Raw genomic sequence first — 25,368 nt, 5'->3', positions numbered from 1 at the left:
TAAGTCAAACGTAGTTTATTGTAAAATACAGATTGTTGTTAGTGCAAAAGTATTTAACATGTATGCAGTATAATGCAAAGTATCTAGTAGAAGTGACGGCCAACAATAATGTCATTAATTGACATTACAATACAAAGGTATAAAGGAAACTCAAAATAGTCATGAGCTCTTTTTGTAACATATGAATGTTGACATTGAATGGACACTGAGGGAATAAGGTTCTACAGATGTGGTACTAAAGAGGGAAGTAACTTATTTAAACTTAACTTCTGTAAAATATTTATGAACTGAGTATGGAAGAATTACCTTGGGATGTTGGAAAGCCATCTATAACTCTGACCCAGCCCTTATGGCACAGGAAGCATACAAAAGGGTCATCTCTCATAAGAGAGCACTTATATCCTTGGATGGGCTGAAATGTAAAAGTCATTTTTGAAATTAAAACAATTCTCTAGTCTCAATACTATAATAGCACTTCGGACCAAGATGTAGATGAAGTTGTTTTGTAATAGCTTAAGGTTACGGACATTCATTGGGGTACTACAGTAGCTACCAAGAGCTACAACACAGTGTGTGGCCTGTGGGGCACCACATTTGTAACTATGTGCACAGCACCCCGAGACACAAAAGGAGCCTATGGACCTGAGATTATCCATGCATATACCAAAGCCTGTCCCATCTTATTCACACACAACTCGAGCACACATTATAACACTGAAATAACCAAAATCTAAAGTCAGGATACACAAACAGGAGATTCTTGACGACACTTCAACTTCATTGAAAAATGTAACAAGGAGGATGGTGCAACCTGTGTTCATTCGGCTGGTTTCTGTGCTTTGTAAGCACTGGCTTACACTAAGCAATATCAATAGTGATCAAACGTTACTATTATCAAAAAGAGGCAGAGAAAATGGCAACCAAACCACTCATGGCAAATAAATGCCATGGAACGGAACAACATATGAATTTAAAACGTAATTACATTAAAAACAAACATTTTTACAGAATGTACAATGACGTAAATATCTGAGACATATTCTGAACTCACACCATCAGATGTACAACCTAAGGTCAAAAAATCCAATTATACAACATATCCATCAAAAAAAATATTTAAAGATCAGTCAAGCTGAATTTTACAAGTGAGGCTTACTATGGTTTTTGACACAATCTATTCTATGTTTTTTCTTTTTTTCAAAACAATGCGACAATTTGGCCTCTAAGGTGGAGGGTCATCATACAATCAAAAAGGGGGAAAGCTGACAAGGAACAAAACAAATCTAATAACTCAACAAACCATGTCAATAGAAGTTGGCAGTCAAACACACCAGCAGAATTCTACCATGGTCATGGCCAAAGAAATGAAATGCATTTGTCTAGTCCTTCTCTTTACTTCAAGACCAAGAAGAGAGAGAACTGGTTTAAAGGAGAGCACATAAGGTTACTAGTGTTTTCAACAGATATCATTAAGACAAGCTCTCTAATTGGCATACAAGCTGGCAGCTGAGTGAGGCAGATACACTTTCATTCATTCATGAAACAGGAAGGCACAGTTAACAATCTAAAGTGTCCTGCAAGTAATCCTACAGAAGCCCTTTAGTTTCTGTCTACTAAAGGACAGTGTACTTAACACAATCATTAAAGACTGTAATCATGTTTGATACTTGATATTAGCATGGCCTAGCATGGAGATTCCAGACCCTGGTAACGTGCATCATTACTCATTGCCAGATTGTCTCGCAGAGACAATTCAAACTGTGTTCTTGCGAGAACTCTGGAGTTTCCAGGGTATGCATGGCAACAGAAAGATGGAGAACACTGGCAGTCATCTCTTCATAAAACAAAATTCTAAATTCAAAAATCTCCTTCAAAAACACTATTTGATGGCAATCATATTATATAAAACATCAACACAGCTGTTTTTACAAAACACAACCACGGACAACACCCGGCCTTCTAAAGTATGCAGGGAACATAATGATTTAAACATATAAGCATAATTTCACACAGCAAACATTCAAGGCCGAGCCTAACCTCTCAAAACATTTTAAAATGGGAAAATAGAGCAACATATTTACACATATTTAACATATAAAGAATGGATCAGCATGTGATGAAAAATGATCATATATACTATTTGGCGCCACACATCTTTGGAATCGTGCTCAAGCACGCTCTGCTTTTACAGGGGTCATGCCAACATAGTTGCCATTTTTCGAGTTGTCAGAGTAGTCCTCCGTTTTGTCATTCACAGGCGAGTAGATTGTGTCCTCCTTAGCAGTCGTCTATGAGGAAAATGATATGAGTACAATAATTTAAATGTGTAGGTATTGCACATGAACCATTTAGAACCCAATATGTAATCATGGCCCGATAATGTCATAAAAAACTATAGCTCCATCAAAATAACTCCTTTGAAAATGTAATAAAACCAAATGCAGCCATAACTTCCCAATAATGAAGTGTCTTTTTTACATGGAGAGACTACATGATTGGGTTTAACCTTATGTTTTCAGAACCCAATGATGTAATAATTTTTGTAAATTTTTATTTTATTTTTGTAAATATTGTAATAACTCGGCAAATAACTGGGAGACAAGCAGAAGCCCTGACATTTCATTTAATTTATTTAATTTAATTTAACCGTCTTCTCATGTTCTATTCCAAAAGTTTGTAAATCAGCCCTAGTGACTGCTAAACATGGGAGCTTGGAGATAGATCTGTAGTTATTCAAATCACTTGGGTCTCCTTCTTGATGCAGAGCAAAGATATTAGAATCCTTTGTAAATAGACAGTCTGGGTTCAGAGCAGGCCATGGCACCATTACAGCAGCAGCAAATGTTGTGGTAAATGATATAACTACTGCTGTTGATAGTAAGAGACATTGTGGCTCAAGTTGGCTCTAAATAAATCAAATGTATGATATTTACTAGATCAAGAAAGTGTGATCATAAAGGAAAAATCTGGCTGATTTTTACATGGATCTTGATCGCTAGATATCGCAGAGTACTGTCAATAGCAAAATAAATGACCAAAATCGGTGCTACCGAACTGGAGTAGCAGCAGCTAATAGCCAGTGCCTCCAGTGAGTTACAATGCTAGGTCTGGGGGCATCATCTAAATGTGCCTTTTTGCCTCTTAACAGACTCAAAATGTCATTAAAAGTTCTGTGCAACATGAACGGGGCCCTTACGTGACAAAACAATGCGTTTTCAACTCATTAACTGAAGATAATGTCAGTCCAAGACTATTGGGCATAAGCATCAAACATTCTTCCACACTGAAATCACAGATGCAGTTTACCACAGTTTACTAAACGATACCCAGTGACACCCAGGATCTACTGCATTCATATGCATATTATGAACAACGTGCTGTTCAAAAAGAAAGGGACAGAGGAAGAGAAATTCACACCAACAGTTGTCAAATGTAGCATTCAGTTAGGACTTACAGGTAAGTAAGGGTAAGCTTCTGAAAAATCAAAGCGTTTCACTTCAATCTGAAAGGACATAGAAAGGAACCAACTAAGAAGCATCAAAACATGACATTTAGTCTACTGGCAAGTGACAGTTAGTACACAGGGGTTAGTCATGTAATTGACATGCTATGAAAAAAGCTGTTAGAATCATGAGGAAAAGACATAACAGCCATAAAGGAGTGTTACATGCTATTGTTATAATGATTAAGTTAACTGAATTGAATATCACAGAGAATTAGTGTTTGATAAAAGAGCAATCAAGGGTAGCCATACATTCATGAAAAAAGATTAGGAAACATATGAGTATAAATTAGGACAAAAGCTACTTTTAACCACTTCCACTTACCAGTGTGATTGCCACCTAACGTCTATCCCAATAATTCCTTAAAAGTGTGATAACTAATCAGCCTGAAACTGTAATATTCCGGTCATAGAAAATCCAACAGGAAATGGAACAAGCCACCAGGGGGTGCTCTTAAGTAAAGTATAAATTTCCATCCAAAACTTGGACACTTCCAGGGGCATAACTGGCTGTCCTGAGCATTTTACCCATTTTCCAACAGGACCACTGATGCAGTCACTAACCTTCTTCTTGTGGAGACGAATGATGAGGACGAGGAGGATGATGACCAGCAACGCGCCGAGGGCAATGATGAAGATGGGGAAGTTGGATCCAATTTTGACGATCAGTAACAGCTTATGCAGCCTAGCTGCTGAGGCGTCATCAACCACCACAGTCTGGCCAGAATGAACAAGATTCATTTAATTGTAGCATATAACCTGAAGGACTGAATGTATGCCCCAACAACAGAACAGGACACCGAAGACAACATTTGTGATTAATATGTGAACATGTTCCTATTGATCTGCACAATAGAATACATAGCAACAGAATGGAGACAACAGTTTGTCGGCTAAATAAGGGTCATTTACCTCATTGAGGAAAAACAGTGGGAAGACTGTTCTGTCGAGTCCACTGGTTATGCTGTGAGAGGGAGAGAGGAGTGTGACGTTAGTTGCACTACCCCATGCTGGGTCAGGCTCAGCCTGCTTACAGAGGTCACTACTTACGGGAAACTACTCAGTCTCTCCACCAGGATGTTAAATTGTGCCCTCTTGCTTGCACGAACGATGATTCCAGTGGTCTGTTCAGGGCAAACACACACAAAAGTGACAAGGTGACTTAGGCACTTAGGCAGGGAATTAGGCATAATGCAACCAGTCATTGAAACCCTCCCTTTAAACGGATGGAAGTTAACTATTAACAGCCATAGACCAAACAAAGGACATCTACAAGGGCACATTTTAAAGTCACAGAGGTTCACAGGAATAGCAAGTCACTCTGCCAACAGAAAGCAGTTTTCAACTGTTCTAGCTAATAAATAATCATATTCATATCTAAATGGAACAAAAACTATTGTACTTCAAATCATACAACACTAGGGGGAGCAATTAGATCTTTTACCACTCAGTCAACTCAGTCAGAATATTCAGAATCCTACCGGATTAAGGTCCAAATAGGTCTGGTGGTGCTCCTTCACTGGTGAGATACCATCAATGGCATTGATGTAGTCGTCAGCCCCCAGGTAGAAATGGGGGAATGACACCACTACTGGAACCCCTGAGTTAACACAGGCACAAACAAATATGTCAAACCATCACAGCAGCCCAACAATGTGCCTCAATGGCAACACTTTGCCTTCAGTCAAGTTGCAGTAAAAACTATGCTATTTTACAAAGATGGACGGTAAGTAAGTATTTTATTTATATAGCGTATTTTTCATGCACAGAGTGCAACACAAAGATGAAAATGTGGATGATGATGACCTACCATGTCTATCCATGAGTAAAATATATTGTAGAAGTGGACATGTAAAAATAGATGATGTGGAAATGTGAAACCACAGTAAGTGAAGGGCTGTGACGGGCAATAGAGAATAAAAATGTTAAGGAATCTTGTTTACCTTTCCATCTCGCCACAATACTCAATTTCTATATATGGAGGTGGACTGACACGGCAAAACAACCCCTTTCTATAAATTCCCGCAACATGGCAATTTATGCTCCTCCCTGATGTTTAACTCATAAGCTCAGGGGTACTTCTAAGCGGACTCCACTAATGGCTCTGTTGACAAAGATAGATACTCAGTCATCAGGTCACAATAAAAATGGATGTCCTACACACTACAGTTCCTTCCTGAACAGATATACAAGCATCCACAAGAATGCTCACCCCCGTCTTAACACAGGGGGCCTTCCCTTTATCCCAGAGGTCATTCTGTGCTCAGTGCGGTCATTTAAAGAGCTCCGTGGAGGGAAGCCGAGTGGGGCAGGGGTGTAGATAACTCAGTCTGGCTTATCCATTACAAAAACAACAGCAGGACCTCTGTTCATGGTTTTCCCACAACACGGGTCACGACATGGGCTGGCCACCAGTTCCGAACATTGTGGTGTAAGAAACATTCCAACCTTGCACCCCCTGACCTTTAGCCCAGAGAACGCTGGATCCCCTCAGGGGAGATGAAGTGTTTTGAGGGTTACTTAAGGTCATCGCCCGCTATTCTGGTGGAGTTAACCACCAGGCCAACCAAAAAAGGAACTTTTTAAGGACATTTTCAGGAACTGAAACTAAACCACACGGGGGCAAAATGCAAATATGGCAGATTCATAACTAGAATTAGATTCTGCATCACAAATTTGGTGCATGCCCTGTGGCACGTCATGACGAAAAATATGGCAAAAAACTTTGCAACAGCTGAATATAATATAATAACTATGTGACAGGTCCCAAATAAGAAAGAGCCTTGTCTATTTCCAACATGAATCCTGAAGGTCATGGCTCTCAGCTGAGATAAAGTCATACCGTCACATGGCTATGTCTGCGCATCTCAACACTCAACATTCACAAAAAATGCTTTAGGGAGTGGACTTCTCTCCAACAGACTTGGTATGTATTTGGACAGTTATTCAATACTTCTCAAATACGGGCTTCAAAGAGCAACAGGTGCTCTGTGGCTCCGCAGGCTGGCGGCCATCTGCTGTGCCACTTCACATCTTCCTTCCCTAACCGCACAGGTGGGGAAAGTGGAACAGAGGTGAGAGCTCTCCCTCCTGCTGTGTTTGACAACGTCCTCCACCCACTCCTAGCATGGTCACCTGAGTGATGTTTCTCTGACAACATCCCTCAAACAACGTCTGTAGTCAGCAACAAAGCTTAAGGTAATGGTGTCAGTAAGAGTTCAACAAAGGGTGAGGACCACGATAGTCACACACCGCTGAAGACATTCGGCTCATTATTGGGCGGCTAGGGGGTGGGGCATTATAGCCTTGAGATAAAAAAAAACAAAACAGATTTTCTATTTCACAGACTCTCAAAGTCACATAGAGGCAAAAGCAAAACGAACAATATCTCATTCTTACACCACATCATAGAAACATGACTGCTAAATTGTTTCCATAGGTGAATAGGTCTCTCCCACATATAAATCACGGGACTGTTTAATGGGAAGTGTTTAATGTCATGCTTCCTGTTTTTCAAATGTGGTGTATGTACCCTTAGATAGTCAGTGGTGTCTTTCAAACACAAAGTTGGCTTGCATTGGCATTTCTCAGCTAAAATATTAAATAGCTTATATTAATAGCTATCATAAATTAAAAGCTATAGTATCTTCAAAATACACGGTCCCAAGTTTGGAATCAAGGAAAGGTGCTATGGTCAACGTTAAACTTCAATAAAAAGCTTAACAGGATGGTTTTGACTGCACCTTCAACAGTCTCTGAGAATAGCCAGTATCTACGACCCATCCACCCACCCACCCACCCACACACACACACACACACACACACACACAGCAGCGATTATAGCGATCCCAGAGCTGAGCTAACATCAGGTGATGGGGTTTAGCATGTTGAAACAGAGCCAGAGGGGCCTGATCAGTTAGCAACGACCCAAATGGCCAATCACATGCGTGGATTCCGAGCAGCAAAGGAGCTCAAGTTCAAACAATTAAAGGTGCAGGCCCCTACAGTTGTTCTGAGGGCTCATGTTTTTCTTTAAAGGGGTCGGGAGGTTTGTGTCCAGACTCAACCTACCTTTCTTACACACGTCCACCTTGAGCACACCAGAGCCCAAACAGTTCTTGGATGACAGGCAAAAGCCTGCGTTATCAGGGTTCTCCTCGACACTGGCCAGTACAGAGCGTGGAGGAGTGAAGCGGTAAGCAGGGATACCCTTCACCTCCACATCCTTGTCAAACTTCATGTAGATGGACCTGTTGTGCACAAGATATACAGGACTTAAACCATGTAGGCACATCAACACAAGGCATATCCAATGTACATCTAAAGTAGAAGTCTATGAACTTTCATTCTGCAGAGCTGGTAAGTACCCCTTCCATACTCGCTGGGGGAGGGTGAGTAACCCCCAGCGTTGATAAACAAACAAGTTATCTATTGTATCTGTGAGATTACCAAGTGCCAACACCATGAAATATCTCCCCATAGCAGTAATGGACCTGAAAGAAAACAGGATCCAAACAAGGCCCCCACCAAAGCGTTCTCTCCCAACCCAACCCACCACAAGCTCATTAGTAGATATAATCTGCTACACTGCCTGGCTTTCGCTTTTGAGATTACCGTGCCAACTATGTGTTCATAAATGTCTTTAGCCGAGTGATTAAGCCTATATTGCATGTACCAAAAACTGGGTTCTCCCACATTATGTCTAAAAAGGCAAAACAAGGGGAAATGTTGTTCAGTACAACAGTCAAACATAGAACATACTGTGTCTGCAATACCATTTTTGATGAAATGAGAGCAAAGGTAAAAATTGACAGGAAATCTCCCAGTGGTTTGGCTGATGACCTTCCTCTGAGTACACAAGACTAGGCTAAAGTGTTTAGGGGGAGGGGGAGGGGGGGCTTGACCAGCATCCAGAAAGAGCAAATATGTATGCCATACCAGCAGAGCAGATTCCTTCCACCTTGAACAAAAGAGGGAGGGTATGTACGTGTTCAATATCATTGTCAGTTTTTTAGGTCAAGGTTCGCACTCAGAATAGACCCCACCACCACCCTCTACGCTTGACCAATAACATCACAAGCACTTTCCATGTAGGTGAAAAGTCATACTGCGATGTGAGGAAGCGATACGTTATGATCTGGCATGGAGCACGTATCAAACTCAACTCATGTCTACTAAGGCTAAGCCATGGTAGCAGAGGGTCGACCAATCAGCACTGAGCCTGGCCGCTCTTACAAGCAGGCTGCCCAAACAATCACCACACATGATGTCACCCCGCTGTTTTTAAACAACAGATAGCATTTGGAGTCAAACAGTGCAACTACCACTATTACTTTTCTGATATAATATCCATTTAATTATTCCTAGAGAAAACAAATGCACACACACTAATTCTGGCAATAGGCTGCTGCCACAAAAGTATTTCTGCCGTTGCCTCAGAATTAGGGCAAGTGCACACTATTGTCCCATTTGCATTGTAAGTCATCATGCCAAAGTGTCCTCCTACTCTGGTGGATGCTCCTTGTGACATCCAGTTTTGCAATAACTACCAGAATTACAATAAAATTATTACAATTCTCGTTTATTGCAAAACTGGTTGCAAAATGTGTGTTTCCAACCAGTTTTGTAATAAACCAGAATTGCAATAAAATATTTTCAATAGTAAAGAGGTCAGTTGGAAATCATTAGTCGATAAAATAGGGAATCTATTCATCATCTAATTATATCATTATGGTTGTTTTCCTCAATCATTTAGATTTGTATATTAACCGTCCTACACAACTGTAAATAGTCAGTAACATCCTAAAATGATCATCTGCAATCATCCTATAAACTTTGATATAAAGTTATTGCAAATCTGGTTTATTGCAAAAATGGTTGAAAAACACATTTTGTAATAAACCAGTATTGTAACAAAATATTAAATTAAATAAGAAGAAATTATAAAATAAGAAATTAGTCATTAGTTGGAAATCATTAGGTCGGTCATATTGGGAATCTATTTATCATCTCATTGTATCATTATGATTGTTTTTAAATTTCAATCATTTGGATCTGTTTTTCATATGTCCTGTCCTCCTGTCATATGTCCGCAGTAACATAAAAAGGGACATCTGCATACATTCCACAAACTCTGAAATAAAGTTATGAAATCTTGTTTATTGCCGAAATGTTTTCAACCCACTTTTGCAATATACCATAATTGTAACTAAAAATTTCTTTCAGGAATCACTTATGCAACTCAAAAAAAGCTGTGTTGGGAAGGGTATAGAAGAAACAGCAAACACAATCAAATTTAAAGGCATATGACCATGTTGTCTGTACAATGACAGACCTATATTCCTATATTCTGTTTATGTAGGCTAATGTATTTGTGAATGTAGACTGCACAATGCAAAGAAATAACTCATAGAAATTAACATTGTGAGAAACTTATCTCTTCTATGATCTCATTCCAGAAAGATTTTCTTTGACTTGTTAGTTTTTTGAACATTCATATTATCTAATGACATAGCAAACATGATGAATTGAATAAACATATCCTTGCACTATGCGAAACTATTTTCCACTAGCCTAAAACCGTGAGACTGAAAGCTAATTGCGTTCATGTTCTTCTTAAAGTGACAGGCACTCAATTAGACTTACACACCACAAATGTGATGATATTAAAGACAAGTGTAGCCTAATAATTTAAATATCAATATGATGTATTCAAATGACTGAATATGTTTAGCTATTCGTAATTATGCAGATCATAAAATACTACAAATAATTAATAATATATATAAAGTGTATATGAATTCCAAAATATGAAATAGAAACCTATGACAACCATCATTTTCTGTGTGTGTGTGTGTGTGTGTGTGTGTGTGTGTGTGTGTGGAGGGTCAATCAAATTCTATGATTGCCAGTGATGTGAATGATCACACAATATTCAATATTACTGATGGCGTCAAGGTGGTAGGGGCCCCCAAACCAAATGAAAAAAAATTGCAAAAGTATTGAAATCGAGATTCTTCACTTCGTATTGATATTGAAACAATAATGTTGGTATTGTGACAACAGGAGTGTCCCCACCAAAGCTTAGACCAAACCTACGCCCTTGTGGCATAATACATCGGGTAATTCAATTTATCTATTTCAACTTTCATAAGACAAATATCAAATTCTGAAAATATCAAAGAAGCAAGATGCTTCAAACACATCTTGAAGCTAAAGAACCATTTTATTCCATTATATTGAGGTTGAAAATTAAATGTAATATAAAATAATAATGTATGATTGATTAATATGTAATAATGTAATTTATTTCCTTTGACAAATATTTTGTTAACAATATTTGCGTAGTCCCTCAGAGTGTACAACAAAGATATATCTCACTAGCACATTACAAGCCAGGGAATGCTCTGAGCTGTTCAACAAAATATCTGCTTGTCCTTATCCTCCTTGGCTGTTCTGGATTAAAAACTGCAGTCTTTGCAAAAAATCATGGGAGACAGCTGACATTTAACATTGAAAGATAAAACTAGCGAATGGAAATCCTGGGAATGGCCTTCAGTATATTTAATGAGTCCATCAGATGACTTTTCTGTTAAGTGGCACACACACATCTTGCCCAGGCTTTATTGCTTGCAAAAACAACTTCCTTGAGCCAGGTTTGTGCTTTTTTTTAACAAGATCATAGAGATAGTCTACAGGCTTCCGAAAAGTGTTTAAATAATTCCCATGCATCCAATTAATGTATCCGTCTCAAAACAAAAGAAAGGATGTTTATAGAATAATCTGGCCACAGAGCTGAGGTACCTTTGACACCATTCCCTCACCGGGTGCAAAGTGATTTCCATTCCATGGAAAATCCTTAAACTGAACATTTGCTGCCAAGTGTCAGAAACACCCATCTGTAGCTATCAGGCATGCAAACTAGTCAGGGGTGCAAAAGGTGAGAAGGGCACGCAAAGAGGGAAATGGCCGTTTAATAGCATAACAAATGACATTGTTGGCAATAGTGCATAGCTTAGTGGCGCTCTGACAACACCAGTATGTGTTTGCATCTGCGCGTAATTTGTACAATAGTAAAGTCACTCATTTTGAATTCAAAACGCTGAATTTCGCCAAAAGGTGAGGAGTTTGCATGCCTGAGCTATCGTGGTGACTGAGATCCTCAGTACAATTAATGACGGTATGTTAAATTTAGATGACTACTAAATCTGCTAGTTTTTCTCTAGCCAGTTTCAAATTAGTTACAAATGTTTTGGCTTCCCATGCAGTATCGGCCAAGCAGTTTCAGACATTCAGTTCTGAGGAAATTGCTGGACTGGAGCAGCTGCTCGCAGGTCCAAGATCAGCCTCTGCGCTGTGTGATCAGGGCTCTAGAGTGCGCCCATTTCACTCGCACATCGAAAGTAAAAAATGATGCCGTCGCGAGTGCAAAAAAATATTTAGAAGCACTGGTGCGAATGACTTCTAACCATGTCAATGTTTGTCTATAAAATACACGCAACATCGAGAAACATTACTGGTGCAAACCATAGAATCCGTCGCGAATGCAGCATAAGAACTACACCTCCCATCAGCGTTAGCAGTTTCGCGTTGTGACTTCGCTAGTAGTCGCTTCTATCAAATCCAAGGCGCCAGAAAAAGCGGAAAGTTAGACTAGCCAGCCAAGATGCAAAGATTGAAGAAATTAGTTCTTCTATCCACGAATTCATTGGATATAGGAGGAACAGGATGAGATTCTGAGAATGCAGTGAGAGAAGGAAAGGTAACCTAACATGCCTTTTAGCCCAGTTGATGTATTGGCTGCAATATGCAAAATATAGCTGTAGCGAACGGGCACAAAAGTAGCCTCCCGTAATACCATTTTATTCAAAGGTAGAACGCTACTGACAACTCCAGGCTTCCACGCATGCTTGTTTGTTTACGCCGAATACAAGCTGGAGTGCAAAACGAAAGTAGGCCTAACGTTTGCCTACTGCCCCATCAATGCAGATATTTCAAATAAAAACTAAAAGTATAAAACATATATCCTTGATTAGCCTATGTTGGGTTTTGTGGAAGAGAAAATGGACTGTTTTAGTAGTAGTATTAGGCAGTATGCTGTCAGATAGGTCACCATGGGCATATTTGGATTAGCTATAGATGGATTCACAAATAAATAAATTAGCCTACATTTGGCAGGATACTTAATAAACAGGCTAAATACAAATATGCCAATGTATTATATTATTTTACATTAACAAAATGTAGGAAAATAGAACAGACTGAAAATAAAGTAGGCATTGATCTTTAAAATCCTGTTTCCTGTAGCCTAAATGTTGTCAGTCATTCTTAATATTTGCAATTGGTGCACTGGCATGTTTAACTGTTAGCTGCAGTATAATGTTACATTATGTGTAAGTTAAGTACAGAACTGACTGTGCGCCCAAATTTTTTAACTTGGGCGCACAAGTGCTCCTGAAAATAAATGTTAGTGTAGAGCCCTGGTGATCACGTTTATGAGGCCCAACATACCTGCACAGGTCTGGGGTGAAAATATTAAGGGTTTCCTCCTTGGTCAGGTACGCGTGGAAGGCACTGCCATCTGAGCCCTGGATCAGGTTGCTGTAGTTTGATCCCCAATATGTCAGCTTCCTGGAATAAAGATTTATACAGAAAGGCAGATTCATGTAAAAGAAAAAAAGTGCAACACCCGTTTAATAGCTACAAGGCCACACATAACTATCCAACAATGGATACAATAATAAATAGACAAGAGCGTATTAATGATCACAAGGACAAAGTATCAAAAATAAATCCCTAAACTCAGATGAAGGCCTTCATGCCTCTTGATGACTCCCCTCCCACCCGACTTCCAACCACTAGAGGATGTCTGGCCATTAATACCATGGAGACTGAAATGCTGAGGCCATTAATACCATGGAGACTGGGATGCTGAGGCCACAGCCTAAGGACCTCTGGCCTCAAGAACACTAGAGGCAAGAGTCGTGGGAAACGGCACTGACCCTCGAGGGAAACGCATTCCACACTGATTTTATAGAAAGATTGTAGCACAAACTGTGCTCAGAGTGCACTGATGTTAAGATGCTCAGACGACAGATGAAAGGTCATTTACCTTTGACCTTTCCAAGTGTCTACACGACCATAGTCCAGATAGTCTTCCTCTCCAGTGAGGTACACAAATTCTCCATCATGGGATCCATTTTTCTGCAGAGTGATGAAAGAATTGTGCATCAGTGCATCAGTGCACTTCTTATGTTCATTTGTGCTTTTGTACTCATGTGTACTGTATCTCTTGTTTCTTTATGCGGTGCATTCTTAGGGTTCTAATTGAATGATTAGAATTCAATAGGAGACTTTCCAGACACCTTTGTTTATTCCCAGGTGTGGCTCTTTGTCTGTATACTAGGTGAGCAGGGATGGGGGGGCTTTCACACCTCCCACTGTCACGTATGGCTGCTAGCATTGGCCATGTGCAAGTTGGGGTGCTCCTAATTAAAGACCGTCTAGGAGGCTCAGTTAGAAGGAGTCAAGCCCCCCTTGTTTGTAACATCCTTAAGTTTAGGATTTCTCATGTATAGTTAAAGATGCTGGTGAATCTTTAGGGTGAAGCTTGTGTCTCTCGATGCACATCATTGAAAGAATAAAGCCTGTTTCCTGATTGACCATCATTCTGACTGATTTCCAGAAAACTGTGGTACTAGGAAAATGACCATCAGTGATAACACACACATTGTGCAATACAAATGTGCACTGGATAAGATGGTTCAGGCACTCTTTACACATCATAGCTTACACATCATAGCTTATTCAGATTTTCACAAGAATGTTTACGCAAAGGTCACTTGTTGCAGTAAAATTAATGCATTCTCAATATCTGCCTTCAATATGAATTGAAACAAAGATCCTGTGATTCAAAGGCTGAACAACAGTCTTGGATGAGATCTGTGAAAAAAAAACCTTACATTTATCATGAAGCCGAAGTCCTTCTCAACATCTTTCTTTAAGGCAGAGACCTTCTTCAGAAGGGGGTCTTCATAACCCCACAAAAGCTCGCTGACAGTGCGTGTTGTAAGTATTCCAGTAATATTAAGCATCTTCATCCAAGCTTTGACTGCTGGGGTGACGAAGAAACTACCCTGCACTTTGTTCATCACGGCCTATTGAAGAGCAGATTTCAAAAGAATCATAAGTAAAACCAGACTAAAGAGACATAAACTGATGGGTCAGAAATAATACCAGGAAGAGATGAAAGCATGCACACACACACATACACAGTTGTAACAATGCTTATTACAGGTCTTACCACAGCCGGGACATTGACAGAAGTAATGAGATCAACCTCAGGGTTCCCCTTTGATTTCTCAGGCAAGAACACAAAGGTTTTGGGGGTATAGGCTGCCACTTTGGTCCCATTCTCCACAAACGTCACATTTTCTTTGGACCTGTACTCCCTAGTGATGAAAAGAGAGGAACTATTTGAGGCACCAAGAAGGGATGGAATGTGTGTGCATTATCCTTAAAAGACACAGAGAACCAAAAGAGTTTGGTTCCAAAATACTATATTCTCCATTTCAATGAATTTTCATAAATCATTTTTTTACATTTTGTTTTCCAGATAATATCAGTAGAACTGTAATTGGGTTGTTGCTATTGATTTCCTCTACTCAATCAAAACAGCATAACTGCAATTTTATTGATATTACCTGAAATACACAAATAACTGTCTTATGTGACTAAATGACTTATTAATGTTTTTAAAAAATGGAGATATAGTGTTTTGAAACCAAACTCTTCACACGTATATTGTCTGTAAAAATTAACTCATTTTGTTTCCCACCAGTTACTGTCACTGTCAGCTCACAGCCTTGTGTTTATTACATGCCTGGAGTTACTGCGAAAGCATATTGCCTGCCAACTTATCAGTGGTGTAAGCTAAGCTGCTAGCACCAGGAATAAATGGATTAAGAGACAGATCAGATTGCATAACGTGTAGCAGATCCTTGGCATGACTCACACACACGTAGAGCTCAAAGAAAGAATGTCCATGTTTACACAGAGGGCCATGCGTGAAGAAGTGAGGCATGAACCTGTACCCCTAACTGTCACATATAAAGTTCTTGGCTTGCATTTTCTATACCAACCACTAATACAAATGATCTATAATGCCAGTATGTCCTCTAAATTGCAGAATAGTATTTTTTTTTTTTCAGGACGATTTCCAGTATTTACCTCGGCACATTCCTATTGGTGTTCACCAGAGGCAACAATGACTCACGAAAAGGAAGCTAGAGGGTAGATTATGGCTGCAATACCCGATGTAAGATGGCTTTGGCAGACGCAGCACCTTTTCACCAGTGCTCCTTCACAGTTCTAGCACTTGTATACCTCATCAAAAAAACACACTCAATACATTTCTATGATGCATCTCAGAGAACAATCAGAAATGTACAGTCTAGAATTTTCAGTGACTGACATCACTATGAATGGACAGGCCATGACAAAGTACAAATAGTCTCCTTTGACCTAGGCAGACATCAATAAGTTGAGAGGTTGTTACTATGACGACTCATATGTTGTCATGCCTACCTGTAAGTATATGGTCCAACCTCAACAACACGTGGCTTGGCCAGTCCAGCAAGATATTCCTCAGGGTTGGTAACATTGAAGAAAAAGAACTCCATGAAAACTGGGGGTGGAGGATTCTTCCAGCTGTCAAACACCTTGCTGCCTTCAGTAAGGGTGATCTCCTTTAAAAATAGAAACAAACAACAATTCATGCTGATGTCTTGTAAGGTTGTATTTCAGTTTGAACTTCAGGTCTTTTACAAGACACCAACAGGGACATGACCACTATTGGAAGTCCTGGTGCCCACCTGTAAACTATATATAAAAAATGAAGACAAATTGAACAATCAATATGTTTGCAAAATTATATGAATACTTATGAATGGTTTGCCAGACAGTTTTATGAATGGCTTGCCAGACAAAGTCGATATGTTGAGTTCTGTCTACAAGCATATAAGGGGAAACACAGCATGACACAGTACTACACTGCACAATAGTACAATACTCTGATACAGGCTGATGGAGTAAATACTGAGTGCAAACCATACTTTGTTTACAGTGATTAATAGAACAGTATTTTTAAGTCATTGTCATTATGCGAATGTCCCAATAAAGCCGAGCGGCATGACTTACACAGCAGTGGCATAAACTGCCAAGTCAAAGAAAACTCTGGTCACTTGAAACCCATATCCATAAATGGAAAGAATAACTTCATAATCCATTTGGACACAAATTACTGCACATATAGGCCTACTGTATAATCTACAAAAGTTTATGACACAAAATGCTATAGATTCTAAGGAAGAGCAGTTCCTTAGGGTTAAAGATATCTTCTTTAGGCCTGGTGTAAGCCAGAAGTTTAAATAAATTCACCTCTAGGCATTAATAAGTAGACAGGTCTTCTCAGCAGACACATCATTTGCATTGCCATATACCTGAATTATGGTTGAATGTGGGTCAAGGTTCAAGGCTGGCATCCCATCTCCAATGCCAGTCCTAAAGCCAGGCTGTTTTAAACAGTGGCATAAGACCCACCGTTGAGCTACTGGAGATATTGGTACAGTAGCCTAAAAAACTTGAAGAGTGATTGTGAATTTCAGTCTGACATAGCACAAACAGAACTTATTTTAATGTCTAAAGCCAAGTGGGCTGTATTCTAATAAATAGTCTGGTCCAAAATCCAAAGTTTGGTGGGGGGCTGGCACACAATTAATCAAATACAAAAAGTAGGCTAACCAAACATTACATAACCTAAACTTGTTTTAGCAGATAATGACCAAATAGAGTGAACTCTGTTTTATATTTTTTGACAGGCACGCGTGCTCAGCAAATGAACGAATGCAGCGATGAGCTAACAAAACCTGGTCAAGTGAGAGACCAAAAGGTTTGCCCTTGACTCTTAAAGTGAATGAGCTGGACATTGATCACAGGGGGCAGTTGCACCTGCCAGCTGCCCCACCACATGGACTGCTGGGCAAGAAACACTCTGAAACTGGGCCAAAAACTATATGAGAGGTAATGACTGTGACATTAGATTGCTTGTGTTGACATACTTTGTGCCCATTTATTACTACGGCACTGCTCCTCTGCTACTTGAAAGGAATGCAAATGCACACACACCTGACTTAGTTTTGACTGAAATCTTTGAATACAGTGTGCTACCATTGGTAAGCTGTCTTTCAATTGCAAATTACTATCGCTGTAATGATCTTTGCAACATCCTTTACAGACTAGAGGTAGCAGAGAGGAATCTTACTTTCAAAGCATTTCAGCAGTTTCAGGAGTTTATGGATATTGGCTATAACCCAAATACATTTCTGTTGCTGTCAAGCCTGGCTTTCTGATGAATTAGGTGAGTTTCACGGACATGGATTAAGCGTAATGTAAATTAAACGAGAATGTAAACGAAGATGTCCACAAAAAAAGGCTTCAGCATGGGAATAAATGCCTGTTAGTCGAAAGGGGTGTTCCTCTCTATCTTCAAAACCTCCTTAAGATACCAATTCTTCTGAGAGTACACCTCTCCTAACCCTAACAACTGTACTTCTTCACGCCTTGATTTAACTTCACTTGAACGGCCATTCTATTGTATGCGAGTAGTACTTATTGCTACATGTCCTAGTCACACTGTAAATTGACTGTCCACTTTTTTGTAAGTCACTTAGGATAAAAGCATCAACTTTATTACTATATGCAAATGTAACCATTCTATGTTTGATTTCATGATACAGGACTCTGAGATCCGTCTCTTGACTCCATAAGCAAGCCTGCCACAATGGTTTACAAATTAAGAGCAAGGTTATCAAGCGGCAAGGTGATTAAGCTGCAATTGTTAGATTTAGCTATTTTCACAACAAAAATGTCAAAACAACTAATCTGAAGACTCTCACAACTTTGGCAGCATTCATTTCTCTCATCAGGTGACAGAAAAAAATCCCCTTTCTCAATCTGCGAATAATGTCATGTTTGCCATTCATTTCTCTCTGCCTGGTAACAGCTGATTCATGACCTCCACCTGGTGACAGTTTACCTAAAAAACCACTCATCATGCCCTGTATATAAATTTTCAGTCCACACTTGTCAGATCGTCTGCAACCAGCACCAGTTACCTGCCTGTTTTCATGACTCTTTGCCTTTGGTGACTACTTCTTGTTCTCCAGGTAATCTTGACCTGCCTTCCGTCCCTCTTCTACAAAAGCTACAAACTCTATTATGCAGGACTTCCCGGATCATGTCTACTGGGGGGCTGGAACTCCTGTACCCGGAACCCCTGAAACCCCCTTAACCCCCAACCCTTAAATAAACTTTTTAACGTGACTCTTTTGTGGTCCCTCGTCTTGTTTGGTGTCTGACACTATTGCTACAAATCTATGCAGCTCTGTCAGCTCTGTTGTGTGAGTGCAAACCCCATGCCATGCCTTATTGCTGTGGTCTCAGCTCATGAACACTCTGTATCCAAAAATATAAGAATGAATACCCCTATTGTAACCTATAATATATATCTGACATTCATCATAATCACTAACCATAAATCAATGTGCCTTTGTGTTTTGGTTTGACTTTTGGTGTGCTTTGCCTTTGGCCCAAAAAAGGTTGAGAACCTTTTGTTTTGTTTAAACAATAAAGTTACAGCCATGGGGCCTTTATGATCTGATGAAACACACACATGATTTCCACCAGTTCTGTGGTTTGGGTTGGACAACTTGGCAAAAACTTAAAAGGGACCATATGTAATATTGTGGCCAAAACTGGTACTGCAATCACTTTCAAATTACTGTAGAGCGGTGTATCCCCTCCCCCTCCCCCCTTAGTAGATAGGTAGAGGGTGGCGCATCAGGCCAAAACTCAACATAACATGACAAAACACAACATCAACATCAGTTGAGGGCTGCAACATTACTTTTTAAATGACAATATCCTGGCCGGACTACTGTTGTCAGTGATATAAGTATTTGAAATGAACATGATTTCTTAATGTCTAGTGACATATCAGGGCCATTTTATGAGGAATTGAAATACATTTTTTTACATACGGTTTCTTTAAGAAAAGCTTTAAAAGCATGACATTTCCAAATGTATTAAAATACATAAGTTAGCAGGCATGGCAAGTGTTTGGCTGTGCTTTTGTGGGTGTGTGGGTGCTGTTGTAGGTGTGGGTGTAAGGTTTTTGCAAGCCTATTGGATGGTTAGATTACTAGTTTTTGACCAAACTCTTAATAGCTGATTACTACTAGGCTACATGACATCTCTATACTTTACCAGAGATACAACTTCCAACAGCCAATGATAATGCAATACAATTGTTGTCCTTCCTGTTTTCAAAGAGGACACAGGCCCTTTTTTTTTTTCTTTTTCAGGAAGTATAAGGCCAACAGCTAGACCAGAAAATCAGTCTACAGTACCAGCCTACGCTTTGAACACACAGACTGACTTTGCCACTGCCAGTCAGTAAGCAATTTTCCATGAATGCTGATTCTAGTGTGAAACCTGAAATTAAGAATGTACTATGGATTGCACTCACTCTTACACAAACATAAACTCAGCAAGTTTACAGCCACAACAGTATGCTAAAAACAACTGTCCCAAAAAGAGAACAGAGAGCCAAAACAAGTCTTTATTTGATGAACATACAAGTGTGACACTTGGAACTTGGATGAACAGATGTGTGTGCAACAGACTAATACGTGCAGGGTAAACAAGTTGAGGGGGACAATGAGGATGAGAGCTAACTTGGTAGAGTATATCTGACAGTAACAAGATGTGATTATGTGATTACACTTCATAATCACACTGTGCATGCAGACATTGTGAAACACACTAGCATTCACTCTAAATGAGCATATTACAGCTCTCAGGCTTCTGAAAGCATTACTTTATATGCACCCATTGTCCTGAGATCACATGACACTGTGCACCACCATTCTCTGATAAACTGGGTAGGCTTCCTTTGCTTTTTGCTTCTTCCATGTTATGCTCCTGGAAGGAAAGTTCGTCCAAACAATTGCCTTTACTCTGTTTTTTTTTTTTATATATATACAAACTAATCTATTCTAATTTCTAATGACAAATGAAGGCACAGAAATAACCGGCACCTGTGTCATTTCCTCAAACCCTAAACTACTTCTTTGGGAACTCTAACCAGGTTGGCAGGAAGGTGGCACAACAGCAGCATTCTAAGACCTCTGTACCCAATGAATTTACAGAGCAGGGTCTCAATAAAATTAAACCAGAAGTTGAATCAGTAAATGCAAAATGGCAAGTTAATACAGGGTTTACTTGAGCAACATGATGGTAGTGTAAAGAAAAGGGCAGAGTTTTCTTCAGTGGTTATATACAGTGAAGTAGTGAAGTAGTTGGGCAGCCGTGGCCCACTGGTTAGCACTCTGGACTTGTATGCCGGTTCGAACCCCGACCAGTGGGCCGCGGCTGAAGTGCCCTTGAGCAAGGCACCTAACCCCTCACTGCTCCCCGAGCGCCGCCGTTGTAGCAGGCAGCTCACTGCGCCGGGATTAGTGTGTGCTTCACCTCACTGTATGTTCACTGTGTGCTGTTTGTGTTTCACTAATTCACCGATTGGGTTAAATGCAGAGACCAAATTTCCCTCACGGGATCAAAAAAGTATATATACTTATACTATACTTAAGTACTAACTAGTTTTATTACAGGCTGCCTTCACTTGCCTTTGCAGCTATTCCACCGCAAAGGACTTGAAAGAACCAAAAAGGGCGGGGAGACCCCCAGATCCCATTTTTGCAGATTAGAAAGCAGCAAAGAAAAGCGAGTCATGGGGACAGGGCAATGGGAGGATGTATTGAATGCATAACAGTGAGTAGGGCCTAAACCAACAAGGTCTGCATAACTACATTTTATTTGCTTCAAAGTCTCAAGGTAGCCAACAGAAGTTATTTGTCCATCGGAAAGTATGTTGGGAAAAGTATACAATATGTGATGTAAAGATGTGTGCAGTAGATAGGAACAAAATCACTGACGTTCTCCACAGGGACACTACCACATAGCTGATGCTCATCCAGATACATTATTGCCGCTCTCAAGCTGGTTCTCTTGCACGTAGTATGCCTACTAAGTAGATGTAGCATAGCCTAAATGTCACCCCACTTGCACACGCCTGTGCACATGGCAGAAGAGGAAGAGCACTATCTCTGTACGATGTGTTGTGAGAGCAGGTGGTCTCCCTACGTACAGGCTTATCTCAAGAAAGAGGTTTGATACTCTGGAACTTATCACCATTCATCCACTGACTAATTTACGATTAAGGATATACTGCAGCACACCTACCCACTCCAATCTGATTAGACAAACCAAACCAAGTTTGGCGAAACCACGCTGCAAGCACTCAAGTATGTTTACACCTCACGTTTAAGACTGCACCAAATGGGCTAACATTAACATGCTGAGTTAAAACAACAACGGATGAAACAAAACAATCTCTCTATCACATTAGTGATGGATAACAAATCAACAAGCAAGCTCAATATTTGATTGTTATTGTGACTAACATTATCGGTAGCATTCTAAACGTTAACGTACAGTGGGTCCTACAACCTGTTGATCAGCCCACACATGTGAGTTAATGTTTCATTCAACTTACCCCCTTCAGTCGCTTGGTCATTAATCCTGGAAACACATCTGCGATCATCAGAGCAATGCCGACTATTAACAAATGTGTTGCGATAATGCCAGTTGCATAGATGCAACAAGATTTCCGCATCATGGTTGAATAAGTGTAAGTTCGAACTTTTTTAAAACCAGTTAATGGTGTCTAACATAGGCTACTATGCTTAAGTTACAACGTGTATCGCCAGAAGTCTGTGTTAGTTCGAAAAGTTTAATTTGGTGTTCAGACGTTGGGTGGAAAGGGGAGAATATAGCTAGGCTACGCCACTGAACTGAAATGAATTGGTTGCTCTAACGTTATTCCACGTTGACCTAACGGTATCTTTTTTAATAGTCAGCTATCTCGCCCGCCGAGCACCAAGCGTTCGCGCAAGATTCAGCCGAAGTTAGCCGAAGTTATCCTCAGTCCCCCTTCACTGAAAACACAACTGACAGGCACGACCGTTTTGTCAATGTAGAGTCTGTGGGCGTATAGTATAATCCAGCATGCCAATGAATGTTTGCAGTGGGCTGCGAAGGTCATATTTTCACTGTGAAAGAAGAACTCTGATTGGACATGACGGCAACGTGGTTCCTGCCCCCAGAGCCCTGTAGTGGACCGTAGTGGACTCGTGCACTCAGTCAGTCATCTCTCTCAGCACATACGGTATAACCAACCCATGATGAAAAACTATGTAGGCTACATAAGATAAGAAGAGATCCACCTCATATGAACTGATTGTTCGTGGAACTGACTGTTTAATTAATAGTAATTTCACTAACCTTTTTACTGGTGTGTCAAACTTTTGTAACTCGCAACCACAGTTTAGGAGCCGCTGAGAACAAAACCTAACCTATTAGTCTTGCAAATTTGTTGGTTCTTCAGACTATTAAAAGAATACTTTTTTATTTCTGAAAAATAATTAAATGAAAAACAATTTTCTTATCTGCAAGTATTTAGTATGGAAAGTTTATTAAAAAAAAGAGACATTTGCCCAAAGATGACAAGCATGTTATGTATGTTAGGCTATCAGACCACCTCCAAGAAGTCATGTTCCTGTGACTTCAACACGTTTGTTCAAACAGGACTATAGCTAAGTGAAGTCACAATCCTTCAAGGAGAAAGTACCTTTGGACTTGAAACTGGAATTTTGGCAGGTCACATAGACCTATGTGGACACAGGGATGGGCAAAAATACATCAAAATGTATTTTCAAATAAAATAATATCCTAATTTTAGGTGTATCAAAATAAACTACAAAATACAGTAGCCACACTATGTATCAAAATAAAATATTGTATTTTGAAAATACTAAAATGACCCCCTAAAGGGAGCAGGAAATTGTTTTATAATCGTTCCATATCTGTCTTAATCTATTTTTTCATAACTACAGTGTGAGAGAGCAACAGCTTTTCTCTGCCTACAAGACATGCCATAAATCTGCAAACAGTCAACAGATCAACTACGCTGACCTGCCTGTATACCTCAATATCTACTGTATCAGAGATACTCAAGAAGTCACAACTGAACATAAGTATATAAGTATAGTATAGTATAGTATATACTCTTTTGATCCCGTGAGGGAAATTTGGTCTCTGCATTTACCCCAATCCGTGAATTAGTGAAACACACTCAGTACACAGTGAACACACAGTGAGATGAAGCACACATTAATCCCGACGCAGTGAGCTGCCTGCTACAGCGGCACTCGGGGAGCAGTGCGGGGTTAGGTGCCTTGCTCAAGGGCACTTCAGCCGTTCCTACTTGTCGGGGATCAAACCGGCAACCCTCCGGTTACAAGTCCGAAGCCCTAACCAGTAGGCAGCCCTCTATGGCTTGCACTTTAGCGCCTCCCTGTGGCATAACATATAGGCATACACAATACAGAACAGTACAGAATTACATACAACTGAGGACATAATGAACATATATTTACACCCCCACTTGTACTCAGGTTGCTATACTCTAAGCAAAAAGAAAACAAAAGCAGAATAAATGTGGACCCTTGTCATACACATATTAATCTCCAAAAAGAGCACCTGCAAACCTCTTCAGTTTCAACTTTGTCCAACAGGTTTGGACATTAAAACCCTTAAACAGGCAACGTGCACATACTTTTTAACATCCTGTGGGGGGCATTTCTAAAAACAAATTCCAAATCAAGTTATGATTGATCAAAAGTCCTGTCTGTTATCAGTCTCTAGGTCACATGACTTGGTTCAGGTTGTTTGTCATTATGTAGCTTGGTCAGAAATCAAAATGGCCGCCAGCGGTAGCCAGATGCTAACCAAGTGGTGAGTAATTACATATAAATCATAGTTATTTTCAATAAATCAAGCATATTAACTCATATACCTGATTATGACTATTGTCTAAATATATTGATAAAGAAAAAAAAGCCTAACTGTGTATATGGATTTAGTTTAGTAACTTTGAAATGTATGTATCCCCCAAGATACGTTGCCAGATTAGGGTATAAAATTTGGTCAATGGGTATTCTGTGTAGTATTGAAAATTAAGTTTCAAACAGAAAGATATACACTGCAAAAACAGATGTTATGTACAGGTATGTACATTATGACAGTACAACCATATATTGCCCTTCAGGGTATCACAGTTAGCTCATTTTATGGCAACAGAAAGATGAATAGAAGAGCGTGAGCGTGATAGAGGAGATCCCTGAACACTCTTCAGACATAGGCACTAGTGATGAAGATGAGGATGATGAGGATAATCAGGTAGAATTGAGATCCCTGAACACTCTTCAGGCATAGGCACTAGTGATGAAGATGAGGATAATCAGGTAGAATTGAGAGATAGATAGGCACTAGTGATGAAGATGAGGATAATCAGGTAGAATTGAGAGATAGAACTAGAGGAGGACTGCGATGGAAAAATTTCTGCTGAAGGAGGAGGGAGGAGGAGGAGGAGGGACAGGCCATATTTATGGAACAAAGCAGGCCAACCATCTTAACCAATGAGCAGTGAGGGTGTTTAGAACTCAACAGGGACCTTTGGCCATAAGGGTCAGGAATTGATGTAAGTTCCCATTAACCATCCATTTAACCAATGAAGCAGTCCCTTATAGCTGACTCAACAGTGTGAATCATGATCGTGCAACATTTAATTTTGTGCAAAACAAAGGAACAGAAAAACAACAGACATGGCTGTATAGGCTACATTTAAT

General features: G+C 39.9%; 1 protein-coding gene across 2 annotated transcripts; it reads right to left on the bottom strand.

Moving 5' to 3' along the window:
- scarb2b (scavenger receptor class B, member 2b) lies at window positions 1-22,660 on the bottom strand. 2 transcript variants are annotated; one of them, XM_048258861.1, is made up of 13 exons: window positions 22,176-22,660; window positions 16,088-16,248; window positions 14,805-14,952; window positions 14,464-14,658; window positions 13,614-13,705; window positions 13,013-13,132; window positions 7,574-7,752; window positions 4,984-5,102; window positions 4,553-4,626; window positions 4,415-4,466; window positions 4,067-4,219; window positions 3,455-3,502; window positions 1-2,288 (listed from the first exon to the last, which is right to left on the bottom strand). In XM_048258861.1, the coding sequence occupies exons 1-13, from the start codon at window positions 22,296-22,298 to the stop codon at window positions 2,169-2,171; spliced, it is 1,584 nt and encodes a 527-aa protein (XP_048114818.1). In that variant the 5' UTR covers window positions 22,299-22,660; the 3' UTR covers window positions 1-2,168. The 2 variants fall into 2 exon arrangements, with proteins under 2 accessions (XP_048114818.1, XP_048114819.1); XM_048258862.1 differs by lacking the exon at window positions 3,455-3,502 and having other exon boundaries at window positions 22,176-22,616.
- Between the last annotated feature and the right edge of the window lie 2,708 nt (window positions 22,661-25,368).

Source organism: Alosa alosa, chromosome 12, assembly GCF_017589495.1.
Source record: "Alosa alosa isolate M-15738 ecotype Scorff River chromosome 12, AALO_Geno_1.1, whole genome shotgun sequence".
Classification (NCBI taxonomy): Eukaryota; Metazoa; Chordata; class Actinopteri; order Clupeiformes; family Clupeidae; genus Alosa; species Alosa alosa.
Note: the sequence above shows the minus strand (reverse complement) of the source record. Positions and strands in the feature narration are given on the sequence as shown.

Bases quoted from the DNA above. Each gene is read 5' to 3' on its own strand.
- scarb2b (XM_048258861.1), bottom strand. From the start codon at position 22,298: ATGATGCGGAAATCTTGTTGCATCTATGCAACTGGCATTATCGCAACA. The intron at 14,659-14,804 runs GTAAGACCTGTA...GCTCTTCAATAG, and splicing joins CTGTCAATGTCCCGGCTGTG to GCCGTGATGAACAAAGTGCA. The intron at 3,503-4,066 runs GTTAGTGACTGC...ATGTCCTTTCAG, and splicing joins TTCGTCTCCACAAGAAGAAG to ATTGAAGTGAAACGCTTTGA.